Source organism: Corvus cornix, chromosome 19 (assembly GCF_000738735.6).
Source record: "Corvus cornix cornix isolate S_Up_H32 chromosome 19, ASM73873v5, whole genome shotgun sequence".
NCBI lineage: Eukaryota > Metazoa > Chordata > Aves > Passeriformes > Corvidae > Corvus > Corvus cornix.
In genome coordinates, this window is record NC_046348.1 from 826,628 (window position 1) to 844,277 (window position 17,650).

The 17,650-nt window shown below is 52.7% G+C and overlaps 1 protein-coding gene across 5 annotated transcripts in view; it reads left to right on the forward strand.

The window, feature by feature from the left end:
* The window catches only part of LOC104695778 (S-adenosyl-L-methionine-dependent tRNA 4-demethylwyosine synthase TYW1-like), an 88,559-nt gene that overhangs the window by 36,638 nt on the left and 34,271 nt on the right, over positions 1-17,650 (forward strand). For all 5 annotated transcript variants that reach the window (XM_039562816.1, XM_039562819.1, XM_039562818.1 and 2 more), the window contains exons 12-14: positions 5,999-6,108; positions 11,688-11,865; positions 16,071-16,206. In XM_039562816.1, the coding sequence (XP_039418750.1) occupies positions 5,999-6,108; positions 11,688-11,865; positions 16,071-16,206 (424 nt within the window). The remainder of the gene's footprint in view (positions 1-5,998; positions 6,109-11,687; positions 11,866-16,070; positions 16,207-17,650) is intronic.

The following is a 17,650-nucleotide window of genomic DNA, read 5'->3' on the forward strand; positions in this document are numbered from 1 at the left end:
GCTCTGGAGCAGCAGGTGCCATCTGTGCGCTGCAGACACGTGAAGCACTGATCTGCTGCTGGCAGAATGTTTTTCACACAGGTTTTGTGCTGGGCTCCTCGTGCAGCTCTGCACGCTGCCTTGCAGATAAGGTTGCTGGGATTCTTTCTTCTTGATCTCTTCTTTCAGGATTTTGACATTTGTAGACTCCGCCAGTGTTTCCAAGTGCACAAGCACCGAGCTCCCCCCGGATCCCCGAAGGAAAGGCCAAGGAGCCTGTTTATTTTCTCTTGCTCACTTTGGCAAGAAATGCTGCAGTTCAGCTGCTTTCCCTGGGAATTGGATGTCATTGGAGTTGGCTGGTCCTGGCTCACACATTTTGGCCCCAAACCAGTAATGATGGAATCACAGAGGGGTTTGGGTTGGGGCCTTAAAGGGCATCAGTTCCAACCCCTGCTGTGGGCAGGACACCTTCCACTGAGCTCATGGGTGGAGCCAGTATCCAAACACCCTCAGAAAATTAGGTGTTGTTGTCAGAGATGTGCCTTCACTCTGCACTGGATGCTTTCCTTCGCCCCCTTGTCCCTGGGACCTGTCTCAGCTGCCAGGGCCTCCTCACTGGCTCCCTGCCTGTCCCCTTCAGAGAGGTTGGGGATGCAGGATTGCATGGCAGCTTTTTGTGGGGACAGAAAAAGCCACCTGGGAGATGGGAATGGCTGGAGCTGTGTCAGGTTGGATCTCAGGGAAAGGCACTGCCCAGGCTCCCCAGGGAATGGGCACGGCCCCGAGGCTGCCAGAGCTCCAGGAGCGTTGGGACAGTGCTGCCAGGGATGCCCAGGGTGGGGTTGTTGGGGTGTCTGTGCAGGGCCAGGGGCTGGGCTGGGTGATCCCTGGGGGTCCCTTCCAGCTCAGGATATTCCAGGATTCTCCAAGGTGGATTGTTTGGTGTCCCCCCCAGGCAGCACTGAGGCTGTTCCATCAAAAGCATTGAGGGGGACACCCCACACCTCAATTCCTGCAGCATCCCAGTCATAATCCTGCCCTCCAAGGGAGTCTCACTCTCTATCCCTGCTCCCAGCTGCTCTCACTGGGGCTGTGTCTCTTTAGCTTAATTGCCTAAATGGAAATGTGCAAGTGACCAAATCTTTTAATCAATTAGAGCAAGTGTGGGTTCGGAGCTCTGTGACACCTCCCTGCAGCACAGGCACCAGGCAGGCCTGATTTGATGAGGGTTTTTGGCTCAGTGTCCAAAGCCCAATCAATTATTGTGGAGAGATGGAACAGCTAAATAAGATTTAAATTAATAGGGTTTATTACTTTTGCATCTGAGGAGGAGGCAAACCAGACAGAGTGAAATATCCTGTGAAGAAATTGGCTCGTATTTCTTCTGCTGTAACTTTAATGTTTGTACCTGTGCTTGGAGGTTTCAGGTTTTGCTCGTAGACAGCAGCTGAAGTTGTGTTCAGACACTAAATCTGTGGGTGGCCAAAAGCCAGGCATCACAGTAAGCCCTGCAAAATACAGAGATTAAAAATTAATAATTTTAATAATAATCTCAGGAGAAGGGCTTAAGGTCTTAAAAAAATTAAGAAGAAACTGAAAACAGATGAAAACAAAAGCTTCTCCTCAGTAACTAACTTGATTCCAGGGGGTAAATTCTTGAGGGAAATGGGGGTTATTGATATCAAAGGAGTGGCCAGTGCAGGTTTGTAACACCTGGAAGCTGAGCCTGGAAGCTCAGAGAGTCTCTGTGCATGTCCAGCCACCAGTCCTGGTTCTGCTCAGCTGCTGCTCTCCCCTCCCAGGGTTTCAGTTTGGTGATGGGTTTGTTCCCTGAAGGGATCTGTTGTGACCAAGGTTCATCCCTCACTGGGTTCTTCACTGGTTTGTTGAGTTTTGGGCCTGTCTGTCTGCCAGGTCCTTTTGAAATAACCAAACAAATGGGGTGAGGGACAACAGAGAATGTGCCCATGACTGGTAAAAAAAGCCTTGGTGCCTTTATATGCTGCTCTGTCAGCTCTGTCGTCTGAGGCATTTCTAGCAGAAAATGTTCATGTGTGGGATTGAAATCTCTAATTTTCATTTTATAGCACTTTGCGTTGTCCTGGACTTGGACTTCTTGAAGGTTCTGGTACTTGTTACAGTCAGCTCCCAAATTTATGGCAATTTATGGTGAATATAAACAGATTATGGGCTGTGAAATGTCCTCGCTGGGCCTTGGTTGTCCCTGCAGGGTTGGTGCCAGGTCCAGCAGTCACTGATGTGGGGCAGTGACTGGGGGCTTAGAAAGTGAACTTGCACATTTTGGCATCCAGGTGAGTTTTGGAATAGTCTGAGAAGCTGTGCTGAGCAGGGGTGGGATGGGTGGACACAAGCACAGGACATTGAGCATCACCTGCCATTCAGGAGACTCTGCTCTTAAAAAAGGGAGCATCTCAGAGCTGGGATGGAGTTTTTCAGCATGGGGCATCTTCCATCTTTAAGGTTTCAATGGGAAGAAAATCACAGAATTCTTCTGGTTGGAAAAGCCCTCTAAGATCCTTGAGTGCAGTTGTTCCCCCAGCAGTGCCAAGGCCACCAGACCGTGTCCTCAAGTGCCACATCCACGGGGCTTCTAAACCTCTCCACCCCCGCCCTGTGACCACCCTTTCCATGAAGAAACTCCACTTAATGTCCAGTCTGAGCCACCCCTGGCACCCTCTGATCCTGTCAGCCCATTTATCCAGCCTGCTCTAGGGAGACTTTACCCATCCTAGGGAAAACATTTTGTTCAAATTCAGCATCTCAGTCCTGGTCTCTTCCCAGGCCAGTCTGGGCTCCTCCTGTGGCTCTCAGGAGGTGCAGAAGAGAAGGTACAGCCAGCTTCAGACTGTACCAGCAGGAACATCAAACATGCTTGGCTTGTGCGTTGGCCAAGCCTTTTTTGTGGTCTCCCTCCTCCCCTCATTCCAGGGAAGGTTCTTGGGATCTCTTCCGTGTGTCCTTTCCTGGTCATGTCTGATGTTTTGCCTTCCCCTTTCTGCTGATGGCCCTGAGTTTCTGTGCTCCTCCCTTTGTTTGCAGCTGGAGGCTCACAAGGCTGCAGAGGAGCAGATTGATTTTGTTGTTCTGTCTCTGCTTTTTATTGCTGCAGTTTGCACTTCTGCCTTAATAGGGCTTCCAAAACTGCCAGTTCTCCTGAACTTCTTTTCCCTTCAGCTCTTCTCCTCTGGCATCTCCCCTGCTGGCTCTCAGGGTTCACTGAGCCTGCTTCTTGAATTCTTCTGATTTTTATTCTGCTCCTGCCCTCCCTGGGAATGATGTGCTCTGTCCTCTCATGTCACTGTCACCAGCACTTCCTCACCTTCCTGTTCCCCACTAGGCATCACCCTGGGGCAGTTGATCACTGCAGTAAATGATATTTTATCCCTGAGCTGCATCTGCCCTCAGAGCTCCTTAATAACCATCTGCAGAATGGATGAAGCAAAAGCTGATTTACTAAAATAGTCCCCAAGCAACTGGGGAGGCACAACACAGCCCCTGGGGAGCTGAACCTTCACAGGGCTCCCAGGGGCTGCCAGGGACTCAGGGAATGCTGTCCCATAGTCCTGGTGGATCGGAGGTGTGCCGAGACTGCAGGGGAAGCGGGATGGGAGGCAGGCTGGGGAGGTTCCAGGGGAGCCAGCAGGAGCTTCCCATTGTGTTCCGTGCAGTCCGTGGGGCTGTGGCACTGAGGTGTCTCTGAAGGAGCAAACCAAACCTGTTTCACACCTGGAATCTCTGCTAGGACCAAGGTTTTCTGCCCTGAGGGGGTTTGGGTGAGGTTTCATTTTACTTGGGTTATTTTGGCAAGGAAGGAAGGAATGAATCCCTGACACAAATTCCTGCTCAAGACTGGTGTAGCCGGTGAGGTGGGTGATGGGAGGGGATGGGAAGGTGACACTGGAATTCTGTCTGTGCTGGGGGCTGGGGACCAATCTCCTGAACCCAAGACATTGCTCCTTTGTCCTCCTCTTAGCAGAGAACCTCCTTTTTGCCAGATAAGCAGCTCTGTAGACTTGACCTGGTGTGTTTATTAAAGAGTTGGATGTGTTAAGAATGCAGGGCCTGTTGGACACTAATCGCTGTCCAGGGTGCACGCAGAGCCTATTGATTTCCTGCCAGCTGGCCCTATTAAATATACAAGGTACAAGTTTTGCAGTTAAACATGTAAGAGTTTTATAAATGCCTTTTATAGCTGACATTCAGAAAACTTTCTGTGTTGCCAGATGCGGAAATAAAGGGGAAATTCAAAAAGCTGCTTTGGCTTAAAGGATCCTTGAGGTGGTAAAGTTTGAGAGCAGTGTTTGAACCTTTGCTCTTGAAGTGGATGAAGAAATGTTTGGGTGAAAAGGCTGATTTTACTGAGCCTGGGTTTGGAGTTTGTGTTTTAGCACTGTCAGAGGGTGCAGCTGCAGGTGTTTCTCACTTGGAGAATCCCAGAATCCCAGACTGGTTTGGGTTGGAAGGGACCTTAGAGGTCATCAAGATCAACCCCCTGACATGGGCAGGGACCCCTTCCCCTATCCCAGGCTGCTCCAGCCTGGCCTTGGGCACTGCCAGGGATCCAGGGGCAGCCACAGCTTCTCTGGGCACCCTGTGCCAGGGCCTGCCCACCCTCACAGGGAGGAATTTTTTTCCTGATATCCATCCCAAACCTCCTCTCTTTTGGTTTGAATCCATTCCCCCTTGTCCAGAGGTCAGTGGGAGCCTTTTGCTTGTCCCTGGTAAGGACTGGACCAGCCCCTTCATTCTGGGAAGGTGCTTCCCTGTCCTTTCTCCCTCAGTTACATGCTGGGAGTCTTGTCCTGATCCCCTGTAGCTGGAAGGCTGAGTGCAGCTGTAACCTCCCAGTTGTCCCCAGGGCTGGCTCAGGGGTGATGGAGAGGGCTGCAGGAAGCAGAGCTCACCTGGCTGGAAAGCTGAGTGTCAGGAGTGTATTTGCTTGGTGGTGTTCTCCTGTCCAGAGCTGAGTTAAAAGCTGAGAGCTTTTGTGAAAGACCCCGCCCAGTGTGCTGCTCGTAATGAACTGTGCTGTGGGAGTGGTAGGGAGAAAGTGGAGGGACTTCTGGAGCATATTTTGGGATGAAGCAGGAAAAGGTGGAGAGAGAACGAGGAGGTGAAAACACAGAATTTCATTGACTTCCCTAGGATGATATTGAAGGGCTGGATGATCCTCTCATGCTAATAAAGTAAGAAATGGGGAGGAACTCCGTGGATCTTCCAGGTGCCTGGGTGGATTTACCTGGACTGGCTTTTGCTGGTTTCCAAGAAAACAGAGATGGGGACAGTGATCCTTTCCAGGCAAGGTTGGCTTCCCAACCCAGTGTGACCCAGCTGTTCCTCAATTCTGTGATTTTTCCCCTGCAATCTGCGTGGCTCAGGGGGATTAAAATCTGGGAGATGACCCAGATCCATTGGGAATGCATCCCTGGTATAGCACAGGCTTCCTGTTCTCTTCTGGGAGTTTGGAGGAGCCTGCCCTCCTCTGTCCTGGTACCAGAGCACCACACAAAGGTCGGGGTGGAAACAAATCCTGTCCTCAGGTGGTGCTTGGTACCTTTGAAACTGAACTAAAAATGGCCTGGGATCTTCCTTCTGCAGAGCTGTGGGCAGAGAGGAGGCAGAACCAGTTTCCCTTTCTTCGTAGAGGTTTTTGCAGACATTATTATGGAATTATATATATTCCAAATATATATATATATTTTTTTTTTGGAATATATAATATATAGTGGAAACCTTTCACCCCTGCTTCAAAATAGGCATATAAAGTTTAATATTATCCACAAGGTCTATTCTTCCTTCTGGGAGAGCAGAGCCTGGAGGGAGAGGGGTGTGAGAGTGGTGTTCAAAGGTGACAGCCAGAGGTTGGGGCAGCAGCAGGAGGTTGCTGGGAATTTCTTGTTGCTTTGAATATTGTTGATGCCAAGTCTGCAGGTGGCAGGTGACTTCTCCAGGTGGGTTACAAGTGACAGTGAGTGACTGCCCCCTCTTCCCTCAGGCACCACACAAACCCCGTGGGCACCGAGTGGCGCTGGAAGATGGACCAGCCTGAGGTGATCCTGCAGGAGGCCATTGAGAACCACCAGAACATGATCAAGCAGTTCAAAGGTAACTTCTGCTCTGTCCCCACCCCTGGTGCTTTTAGAGCATAACCAGCAGTGGCATCTTCCAAACACAGGTGAGAATGTTCTGGTCCTTTGGGAAGGAGGCCTGAGATTCGGGGTATCAGAAAGATGGGGGAGAAGAAGCTTCTGTGGCACATTTAATGTCTGATGAAATGAGTCTGAGCCCCTGAGTGTGTGCTGCTGCCTGGAGGGAGTGGAGTGGAGTTGCCTCTGGTGCATCCTGGTAGTTGTGAAATCCTTTCCCTTGGTGTGCAGAGCCTTCCACAGTGGTTAAAGCCAGCCTGGGTGATGGGGGAGCCTGGCTCCTCTGGAAAAGGGAGGGCAGGTAGGAAGCAAAAGCAATCAGCCTCTTACCTGACAGGAAATAAACTGCCAGCCTTAATACCCAGCTTTGTGTGAGCCCTGGAACTTCTGGGCTGTGTTTGTCTCATCAACAATGAAACAGCAGCAACCAGCAGGTTTTGATTTTCAGGAATTATTCAGTACCTGTGGTTGTGACTGAAGCTGCAGTTCCACAGCACCTTTGCAAAGCACTGCCCTTTGCTTCCCACAGAAATTCCTGCAGTTTGACATTCTGTGTCTGTACTATGGGGAAGGCTGGGGGGTTTTACTGCCCAAGTGTGATGATCTGGCTGCTCTGCCAAGGTCAGCTCTGCGTGCTGGCGGGGCTGGCCAGCTTGGCAGGACAGCTCCAGGGTTCTGCTCTTCCCAGCTGCCTGTGAGCAGCAGGAATGCAATGGAACAGCCATAAAAAGGTGTGAGATGAGCCCTGGCCTTGGCTGTCATTTTGGGAACCCAATTGTTCAGGCTGGCTGTGCTCAAGGAGACTCTGATGGACCCAGGATGTGTCAGGCACAAAACCCTTCTGTCAGCAGAGCAGAGCTGCTCTGTCTCAGTGTCTGCAGTTGGATCATGGGTGGAAAAACAGCTCAGGGTAGGGCCCCATGGGCTTCATTGTCCTCACGTGCCTGGTTTGGAGCAGCAGCTCCAGGGAAGCCTCACTGCTGGGGTTTCTTTGGCACTGTGTCAAACATCAGCTTCCCCAGGGGTGCTGGGGCTGAAACACCCTCAGCAGCTTGGCAGGGGAGTTTGGGGAGGGGACAGGTGCACTCAGGGCAGGGCTTTGCCTCAGGGGGCCTGGAGAAACACCAGTGTTGAGCCAATGGATGCATGGAAGGGGCTGGAGCCCCAGGAGCGGCTGAGGGAGCTGGAAAGGGGCTCAGGCTGGAGCAAAGGAGGCTCAGGGGGGACCTTGTGGCTCTGCACAAGTCCCTGACAGGAGGGGGCAGCCGGGGGGGTCGGGCTCTGCTGCCAGGGAACAGGGACAGGAGGAGAGGGAACGGCCTCAGGCTGGGCCAGGGCAGGCTCAGGGTGGATATTGCGGAAATTTCTTCCTGGAAAAGGCTGCCCAGCCCTGGCACAGCTGCCCAGGGCAGGGCTGAGTCCCCATCCCTGGAAATGTTCAGAATTCGTGTGGATGTGGCACCTGGGGACAGGGGTCACTGGTGGCCTTGGCAGTGCTGGGGAGTGTTTGGACTGGATGATCGTGGATGTTTTTCCGCGTTAATGGTTCTGTGGTTCTGAGCACTGGGAGGCTCTGCAGGAGATCCACAACCCCAGCTCGGTCCGTGCTGGGATTGTCCCTGTCCCCAGAACAAGGGACACAGACTTGGTTTCTGTTTGGGAGGGACACGTTACACATCAAAGTGAGCTTGTTCAGCCAGGGTGGGGCCTGGAGAGGGGGGACCCTCCAGCCCTGGAGGCTTTCAAGTCTCCCAAGTAAAGCCATTATCACCCTGGACCAAGGAAGAGCCTTCTCCTTCCCTTACCCTCCTGTCTTCCCCAAAGGGGTTGAGGAGAGGGAACGATTATGGATAGACTTTTCAGCATCTGAAATACTGCTGAAGTGTCAGGGGACCTGTCAGGACATCCCAGTTCTCTCTTTTTGGAGCTTGTTTTCCAAATTCATAAATATTGCTCAAAACGTGCCTCTGCATCCTGAGCACAGTTACCCTTGACCTGGAACTGTGAAAGGAGGAAAAAGAAAAGCTCTGGACCAGAACTGGCAGCAGATTGGGAAAAGAAAAGCTGGTTTGCTTCTGCAGAGTGATAGATGGCAACATTCTTGTCCTGAGTGCTGTGAGTCAAAGGTTTATTAAGGAGAAGAAAAATCGGTAAGAAAAGCCCAGGAGCTCCTGTTCATTTAGTGAGTTTTATGTCGTTCTACCCTGAGGTGTGTGGGGAAATACTGTTAGGGTGGAAGCAGTGAAAGCCAAATTGAGCAGGAGCTGTGTGAGCGAGCCAGGGACAGGGAAAGGTTCAGCTCTGGCACGAGCAGAGTCCCCAGTGGGCAGTGCCAGGGCTGGAGCTGCCTTGGGCAGGAACAGGACTGGCTCCTCCAGCAGCTCTGCACAGAGAGCAGGGGGGTTTATTGGCATTGAGTTTTAAAGAAAAAAGACAGCAAAATCCCAGGAACCACCTGGTTGAGCAGTGAGGGCACCCAGGTTGCTGTGGGGAATGAAGGACAGGTTGTGGCTGGGCTCTGTCCCTTGTGCTGGCACTGCTGGGGCACCGCCAGTCCTGGGCACTGCAAGAAAGACCCTGAGGGGCTGGAGCGTGTCCAGGGCAGGGAAGGGAGCTGGGAAGGGGCTGGAGCCCCAGGAGCGGCTGAGGGAGCTGGGAAGGGGCTCAGGCTGGAGCAAAGGAGGCTCAGGGGGGACCTTGTGGCTCTGCACAAGTCCCTGACAGGAGGGGGCAGCCGGGGGGGTCGGGCTCTGCTGCCAGGGAACAGGGCCAGGAGGAGAGGGAACGGCCTCAGGCTGGGCCAGGGGAGGCTCAGGGTGGGCAGCAGCAGCAGGAATTTCTTCACTGAAAGGGTGCCCAGCCCTGGCACAGCTGCCCAGGGCAGGGCTGAGTCCCCGTCCCTGGAGGGGTTTAACAGCCCTGTGGGTGTGGCACCAGGGGACGTGGGGCAGTGCTGGTGGCCCTGGCAGTGCTGGGGGAATGGTTGGACTCCATCCCAGGGTCTTTCCCAACGTTAACATGTCTGTGATGCTGCAGCACTGGTGGGCACCCACAGGGACTCCAGAGGGGTCCCAGCAGGGCTGAGGTGTTTGGACCCTGGCCCCTGAGGTAGAACAGACTGTTTGGGCTTCTGGGGAATGAAAACATGGGAAGTGTCTTAGCCAGGGAGCCCTCAGGGCTGGAGTGTCTGGGGGTGGTGCTCAGGTGCCCCCCTGAGCCATTTGAACAAATTGGTGCTGCTCTTTGCAGTGCCAGTCCCAGAGCTTTGCAGGCAGGTTCATCCCCACACCCACTGCATGGGCCAGAGACGCTGCTGAGCTCAGCCAGTGCTTTATTCATTGCAGTGCAAAGGAGATCTCCTTCGAAGGAACAGAATTCTTGTGTCCCTTTATCCTTTAGGATACTCTGCAGGACAACCCTCTACACTCTGGGTGCCTCTGGGTGGTGATGAATCATCTGCTGCTGCAGTGTTGCCAGAGTTTGTGCTGGATGTGGAGAGCACAGCCATTAAAGCCCCATAATTCTCTCTTGGAGTAAATGATGGAGAGACTCCTCACTGATAGGGAGCGAGGGTGGGAAGTTCATTTGATGGATACATTTTTCTGGGGAGCGACTTGTAAATCTCTGTGCCCTTGCAAAGGGCACACCCAGGATGGAAACGTAACTCAGGAGTGGGAGAGTGGGAGTCTGATAGTACAGGGAAGAAACCAAATGGAAATGCGTGACCTGTCCCAGGAAATCCTCGGAGTGCCCATGGATAACCACGGACAGAGCAGGGCCCTCATCCCCCAGTGCCTCTTGTGGTGCTGCTCAGCTCCTTGGAAGGGGTACCAGAGTCAGCCCCCAGCCTCTCCAGGGTGCTGGGCCAGGTGGTGCTGTCCTTTCCCACGTTAACCGAGCAGTGGGAGAGCAGCTGGAATCAGCTTTTCCAGGGAGCTGACCACAGGGGCTTGGCTGTGTGCTCTGCTGGGAGCTGATTTCAGGAGCAGAGCCGTAGGGATTCAGGAGAGTCCATGCCCTCCTGGAATACGCTCCTCCTGGGCAGTTTATCCCTGCCTGGCTGGTGATTCATGTGCTCAAATGGTTGGGCACAAAACCACTCCCTCGTCTGGGTGGAGGTGCCAGGTTTGGTGTAAACTGTTTTGGGAAAGTTCCGCTCAAACTTTAGGGAATGTTGGGATTTTGTTCTGTCTGCTTATAGAGCTGGCAGGGTAATTATGAGAGTCCAGATGCAAGATGCTGAGAGAGAGAAATTAATTAATTCCAAAACTGACTTGCAGTAGTTTTAGGAATATGAAAGTTAGTCCTTTAATCTCAGCGTGTGCTTGAGATGCCGCTTTCTTCTCCAATAAAGCTCTCATTTCGTGCTGTCAGGTTTCTATGGAATAACCATTAGTCCTGTCACTTCCTCAGGACTGAGCCTGGCTGCCTCAAAATGCACGGAGCCCTGCTCTGATTCCAAACCAGCTTTGCTATGTGAGGCTGGAGCAATATCCACAAACACCTCTTTTATCTGGGCTTTGCAGCAGAGCTGTAATTTTCTGTACTGCAGCGTCAAAGCAACGAGAGGGGAGCTGAGGACCTGGATTCCCACTCCAGGCTTTGTTTTTTATCTTTAAAACAGACCAACCCCCAATCTAAAGCCGCAGGTAAGATTCAAGTACATCAAGGCACATCAGGGAAATGTGAAGTGACAGATTTGGAACAAAAGCTTGTTTGGAGGCAGCTGATTTCATCCGGGGTCCTGAGCACCTGGTCAGGTGTGGCTGGGCTGGAGGAGCATCCAGCTCCCCCGTGGGCATCAGGAATGGGACTCATGTGCTGTTTGCACATGGACGCTGCGTTTGAGCTCCTCGTGTTCTCCTTCTGGAAGGTCTCTGGCTGCTCAGGACCGTGCCGTGTGCTGGGTTTTCTGTGTAACACATCCTCTGTGGAGCTGCATGCTCTGTATTTGCAGTCTGGGTGTGGTCCCTTGCTGTGCCTGGGGAGTTGTGCTGGCTCCTCTGGGGGCTGCTCCTCCTGGAGGCCCACAGGGACCAGCAGCAGCAATGACCTGGGCTTCTTCTCTAACACCTGCTTGAAGTGGCGTTGAGCTGCCCTGCGTGTTTGCGTCTCAGCATTCACCAGCATCCCCCAGGTCTCAGCAGTGGAAAGCTTGGCTCAAGTGTTTATTAAGCTTGGCTCAGGTGTTACCAGCAAATTGCTCTCAGCAGTGCCCAAGGCACTCCCGGCCCCAGGCTCTGGGTGCTGCTGCTCTCTGGGTGCTGTGGAGCTGCTCCTGGGCCCTGCCTGTGGCCTGGTGTCCCCTGTGCTTTGGGAGGGCTCCAGCTGCTCTTCTCGGCCCTCCCTGTGCCAGGTGTGTTTTGGATACAGATATTTGGGATGGGGATTTGTTACAGAGCCACAGAAGGGTTTGGGTTGGAAGGGACCTTAAAACTCCTCTTGTGCCAACCCCTGCCTCGGGCAGGGCCACCTTCCCCCAGAGCAGGTTGCTCAGGGCCCATCCGCTGTTGATTTAAGGCTGTTCTCCCCTTGCAGGCGTGTCAGGAGTGAAGGCAGCTCGCCTGGAGGAGGCCCTGACGGTGAAGCACTGTGCCCTGTCCCTGGTGGGGGAGCCCATCATGTACCCACAGATCAACCGCTTCGTGAGGCTGCTGCACCAGCACGGCATCTCCACCTTCCTGGTCACCAACGCTCAGTTCCCCGAGGAGATCAGGTAAGAGCTGCAGGAAATCCCTGCTAAACTTCCTGCTGAAACACTGGAGTGCTGCCCCGTGCCCTAATCTGGAACACTGGAGTGCTGACCTGTGTCCTTATCCCCTTTAGTGGCCCCTCGGACTCAGCTCTGCAAAAGCACCAGTGATGAAGAAGCCCCCTCAGGGTCTGTTTGATTTTAACCTCAGTCTCCCCATGCTCTTTCTCATCCCTTTCTGCCCCTCAGTTTGATTTTCTTTTCTGTACTCACTAACCAAACTGTGATGACTTCTGGAAGTGGAGAGGATGGAATGTGGCACCTGTGAAGGTGTGGCAGGAGGGGAGCAGTGGGTGAGCTGTGCTTTGTGCCCAGGGCAGGGATAACTGGAGTCCCTCTGTCAGCCAGAGCAGGGCACTGAGCTCAGGCATTGCCTTGTGGGGCTGATCTTTGTTCTGACTCCGGAGCAGCAGCTGTGAAGGCTCAGCCCAAAGCTCTGTCTGGCCCAGCACCTCCAGCAGGACGAGGAGAGGTGACAAGCACATGTTCATCAGCAAAGCGGGCTCCGTTCAACCTCCCTCAGAGGGACTTGAGTGAAATCTTCCAAACAGTTTAATGAACTCTTTCAGAGTCTTTACAAAGGTAAAGAATCCCTTTTTCTGATGTTTTGGAGCATCCAGGCTGCTGTTATCAAAGTGTAGCAAGGAAGGGCAGCGCGTGGGGAAATGCAGCTCCAGGGAGGCTGGAGGCTCCTCAGAGTCCCAGCAGCTCAGAACAGCAGCAAGTCCAGCCCTGGAGCCGTGGGAGCTGCGTGCAGGGTGGCCTTGCTGTGTCACCCAGCCCATTCCAGTTCCCTCCTGTGCCAATGCTCCCGGGAGAGCTTCCTTTGCACTCCTTCTCGTGGTCTGAATCCGGCACTGAGGGGGGAGCGCAGGCAATTTGGGAGTGAGTAATTACACACCACAAAGGCATTCCAAATGATTGAATAATTGTGTAATCAAGTTACTTTAAGTCATGTATTATGTGCCTGATAGATAGAAATTGCTCTTTCCTAAATATAGCAGTTTAAAAAGAGAGCACACACTCTATTTTGAAGCTGCACTTTTCGGATCTGCTGAATCTTTTTAAAAAGAAACAAAAAAGAAGGGGATAAAATGCTAGTCTTGCTGTCTTAAAAATTGCAACTGATCTTTGGCTCATCAAAGCAGATGATCTGCTTAATATGGGAACTGAAGTAGGCACCCAGCTCACTTCTGTGCTGTCAGCAGAGGAGCTGTAGTCCAAAAGTTTGGCCTGAAATAGGCAGGGTGACCTCTGGTGCAAGAGAGCTGAGAGAGACATGGGACAAGGGCTGGAGGGACAGGACACGGGGAATGGCTTCCCAGTGCCAGAGGGCAGGGCTGGATGGGATATTGGGAAGGAATTGTTCCCTGGGAGGGTGGGCAGGCCCTGGCACAGGGTGCCCAGAGCAGCTGGGGCTGCCCCTGGATCCCTGGCAGTGCCCAAGGCCAGGCTGGACATTGGGGCTTGGAGCAGCCTGGGACAGTGGGAGGTGTCCCTGCCCATGGCAGGATGGGCTTTGAGGTCCCTCCCAACCCAACCCAGCCCATTCAGGGAGAGGGCAGCGTGGCCTGGGGTGGTGCTGGATTCAGGACAGGGGCTCCAGCGGGTGCCCCCTGTGCCTTCCTCTCTTCCTCTCTTTGGGCTGCAGCTTCACCTGCCCCAGGCTCACAAGGAACTGAGGGAGGTTTTACACCAGGGGAGCTCCTATTGAACCCTTACCTGGCTCCTGTCTCTGACCCATGGCTGTGACCAACCCTCGTGTGTGGGTTTGCACTATGATCAATAATAATAACGATAATGAGCAGATTATTATGCCCACAAGCAAATGCTCATTTCTGATATTGCTGTTCCTGTCCCTTGTGGGCTCTGTCCTGCCTGGTGAAGCCACCTCAGGGCTGGTGGCCTGAAATCAATTTATTCATTGAGTGGCATGGCTCAGCTGAAGATTTCAGCTCAGGATTTCTGCCCAAGTCCATGTGTAAATGCCATGGATTTGGTGTCCTGCATTTCACCTGAGGTGTCTGAGCTAGCTCGGAAATTCACACCCTAAATCCATCCTGGTACCATCCAGCTGGATTTGCTGTTAGTTCTGCACTGGAGCTGTGTCCCAGGAGCACCAGTCTGTGTCCTTGTTCTCACTGCACCCGTGGCTGCCCCTTCTCCTTGTTCCCCCTTGGCAGAACGTGCCCAGCTCCTCCTGGCTCGATTCCCAGCCGTGCAGAGCCCTGTGGACCATCCCCATTTGGAGCAATGTGGGGCTGAAATTGCCTGGGACCAATTCTAATTCCTTCATTTCCCCCATGCTGACAGTGAGTCTGGCTCCTGCCTGTCCTTAGGCTTGAGAAGAGATGATTTTTCTCAGCCCTTCTTTTGAAAAGCACCTGCTCCATCTTCACTGGGGCCCCTTTTAATTAAGCAAAGACAGCACTGAGTAGAGAAAGAGTTTGGCTCGGTATTCCTTGAAACTGAGCACTTCAATCCACTTAGGCCCATAACATTTGGTCATTTTGGAGTCTGTGGCTTTGGGCTGCCAGTCCAGACAAACTTGTTTACAAAACTGAGATTTTAACCTGAAATGTTCCATTTGTTCTGGGTTATTTCATTTTGCTGTCTAAATACACACAGAGAGAACGTGCTCAGATGGTTGGCTGAGCGTCCACTTTAAGTGGATTTTTCTGGACACAAAGCTCTGCTCAGTCTCATTCTGGCCAGTTCTCATCCCTCTGTCACCTTTGGGGTGGGCAGGGGTCAGTGTATTTTTAGGTGGCACTGTTTGGCAGCTGAACAATAGCTTCTGATTTCTTCTCATCTTCTCTAGAGAACCAAATGAAGCTGGGACTGGTGCCTGCTCATTACAGCCTTCCCACAAAACGCTCCCAAAATGCTGTCCCCAAATGTTGAGGGCTCTGTGGTAAATTGGGATGTGGTTGTTCATGCTGCAGCCCCCACGAGGGGTGGCTGTGTGACCCTCACTGGCTCTGTCACTTCTGGCAGGGGAAAGGGTTTGTCTCCATCCTGGAAGTCTGTCCCCACCCCTGGAGGTGCCCAGGGAAGGCCTGGACGTGGCACTCAGTGCCCTGGGCTGGTGACAAGGTGGGGATTGGGCACAGGCTGGGCTTGGTGACCTCAAAGGGCTTTTCCAGCCTCAATGATCCTGGGATTCTAAGGGAGCTCCTTTCTAGGTTGTTCCTAATCCCTTTGATCCTTCTGCTGATGGACTGTGGTGTTGCTGCTTCTCCTTCCTTCCCCTGGCATTTATGGAAGGGATCGGACTCTACCCAGGCTCTTCCCACAGCACAGGAGGTTCAATCCCTTCAGAAGTTCCCAGTGTTGGGCTCTAGGTGCTATGAGCAGCACGTGTGACCAGAAAGGCTCTGCTCCAGGATTTCTGGGGAATAAGAGCCTTGGCAGTGGAAGGAGAACACGGTGCTGGTTTGTGTGTGGGTTTATTTTCTAAACAGCTTTGAGATCCCTTCAAAAATGTCATTGATGATCCAGCTGTAGGCCAGGGGAGTTCAGCATGTCCAGCAGTAGGAACCGGTTGAATCAGGGCTGAATTTAGAGTCACAGAATCCCTGAGGTAGGAAAAGCCCTCCAGGATCATCCAGTCCACCCTGTGCCTGATGCCCACCTTGTCCCCAGCCCAGAGCTCTGAGTGCCACCTCCAGCCTGGCCTTGGGCACCTCCAGGGATGGGCACTCCAAACTTCCCTGGGCAGCCCCTGCCAAGGCCTGAGCACCCTTTCCATGAAGAAATTCCTCCCACTGTCCATTTCTGTTGAACGTTTTCCCATGGGCCAAATAGAAGGTGGAGAAAGGGCAGAGCTCTGTGGATTGCAGAACCTCTCCGTGCCTCACCTGAACCCCTTCCTTTGGGAAGCCTTTCCCGATGTGTGACAGCTCCAGTGGAGTGAAATGTGTCCTGGTGCAGTGAGGAATGACCATGGCATTGTCAGCCAAGGGCTGTGTGTGAGTTCTCAGCCCTGGGGGGTGTTTGTTGAGGCTGTAACACCTTGCTGTTGATGGTGGTCACTTGGCAGACATGAACCTCTGGGCTCTAGTGGTTTTCCCTGGGAATCCTGTCCAGCTCCTGGTGCTGCTGTTGTGGGAGAACACAAGATCAAGCAGCAGATTCCTGAAAGCAGCAATCCCCTTTTCCCTTTGCAGGAGGCTGGAGCCTGTCACCCAGCTCTATGTCAGCGTGGATGCCAGCACCAAGGAGAGCCTGAGGAGGATTGACAGACCCCTCTTCAAGGACTTCTGGCAGAGGTTTCTGGACAGCTTAAAGGCCTTGGCTGAAAAGGTATACACTGAAGAATGGACTTTTAAATGGCTTTTTTCTTCCTTCTGCACTTTGCTGACTCACCACACCCTTCCTCTTCCTTCTCACCTTACCTGCTCCTACTTTCTGCAGAAGCAGAAGACTTGAGAGGCTTTTAGATGAACCATGGAGTGGGTTCTGGGCGTGTTGGGAGTGTGTTCCCATGGTTTGGGCCTTCAGGTGTGGGAAGTGCAGCAGGTTTGAGCGGTTTTCCAGAGCAGGATGTGTCAGATGGGACAGCAAATGCTGTGAACATAAAGTGCTGTGAGAGATGAAGCGATGATCAAGTAAGAGAAGATTTCCTAACAAAGGGGTTACGCTGCAAACAGGCTGCTGAAGGAAAGCTGGAAGTCCAGGGAAGAGTTGTAAATCCTCTGTGTCCCTTTGCTCTGGCTCTCAGAGGCTCCCTTGAAAGGGCCATAAAGGACATTAAAGCTGGAGTTTGGTAGCCCTGTCACCCTCCTGCTCCAGAGAAATCTGCTTTTTTCTGGAAGATTGACCCATCCCAGGGGATCTGAGCTCACAGCACGGGGGGCCTTTGCACTGTGTTGGACTCAGCTGAGTCCTGGGGGCCCTGGGGCGGTGGCAGCTCAGGCTCTGTGTGACAGGGGAGCTGTGCAGTAATTAATGAAGCACTCCTGGGCCCAGCAGCATGTGAGTGAGTAAGAACAGTGCCTCACAAGCATGTCTGCCTCTCTTGTTCCTGCTCTGATGGAAGCCAGGGCTGTGTTTACTGATCTGGCAGATGCTGACACGTTACCTGCTGGGATGAACAGCCAAGAGACGCTGTTGCCTTTGAATAATGAGGTTTTGTTGGAATAATGAGTTTTTCTGCCTTCTCGGATGACAGTGTTGGACCATTCCCTGCCAAGTGAACTTAGATGAGTAGATCTGTGAGACTCAGAGGCACTGAGTGGCACTTGCTGCTGCAAAGGCAGCGGGCAGCGTGATCAGGTGCTTTGTGTGTGGAGGTACAGCTGCTCTTTTGCAGAACCTCAGGCCAAACTCTGAGGGTACTGAAATCGAGTGCAAACTAAATTCTCTGTGAGCAGGGGAATCTGTGGGAAGAAGGGGAGCTAAAATACTGAAGGCACAAAATTCTGAAAAAGCCTTTTGGGAAGTTGCTTTTGCCCATCATTCCTTTCCTGCTGCCTCTCTTGACCCGGGGTGTTCATTACTGGGGGTTGTCAGAAGTTGCCTTGCAAACAGTTGAAGGTGAAAGTATTGGCAAGTCTGTCCATACAGCTAAAAATACCCTGGTCAAGGTGAAGAGGAGAGGAGAAAGCAGCTCCACTAGCAGGTGCATTTTCTCCTCCAAGCAACTCCACTTTGAAGGGTCCTTGAAACACTGATAACACAAGAGCCAATTAATGGTTGTTCCAGTTGGTGAAACCCTGCTCTGCCAGCCCTGCTCGGCTGCACGAGG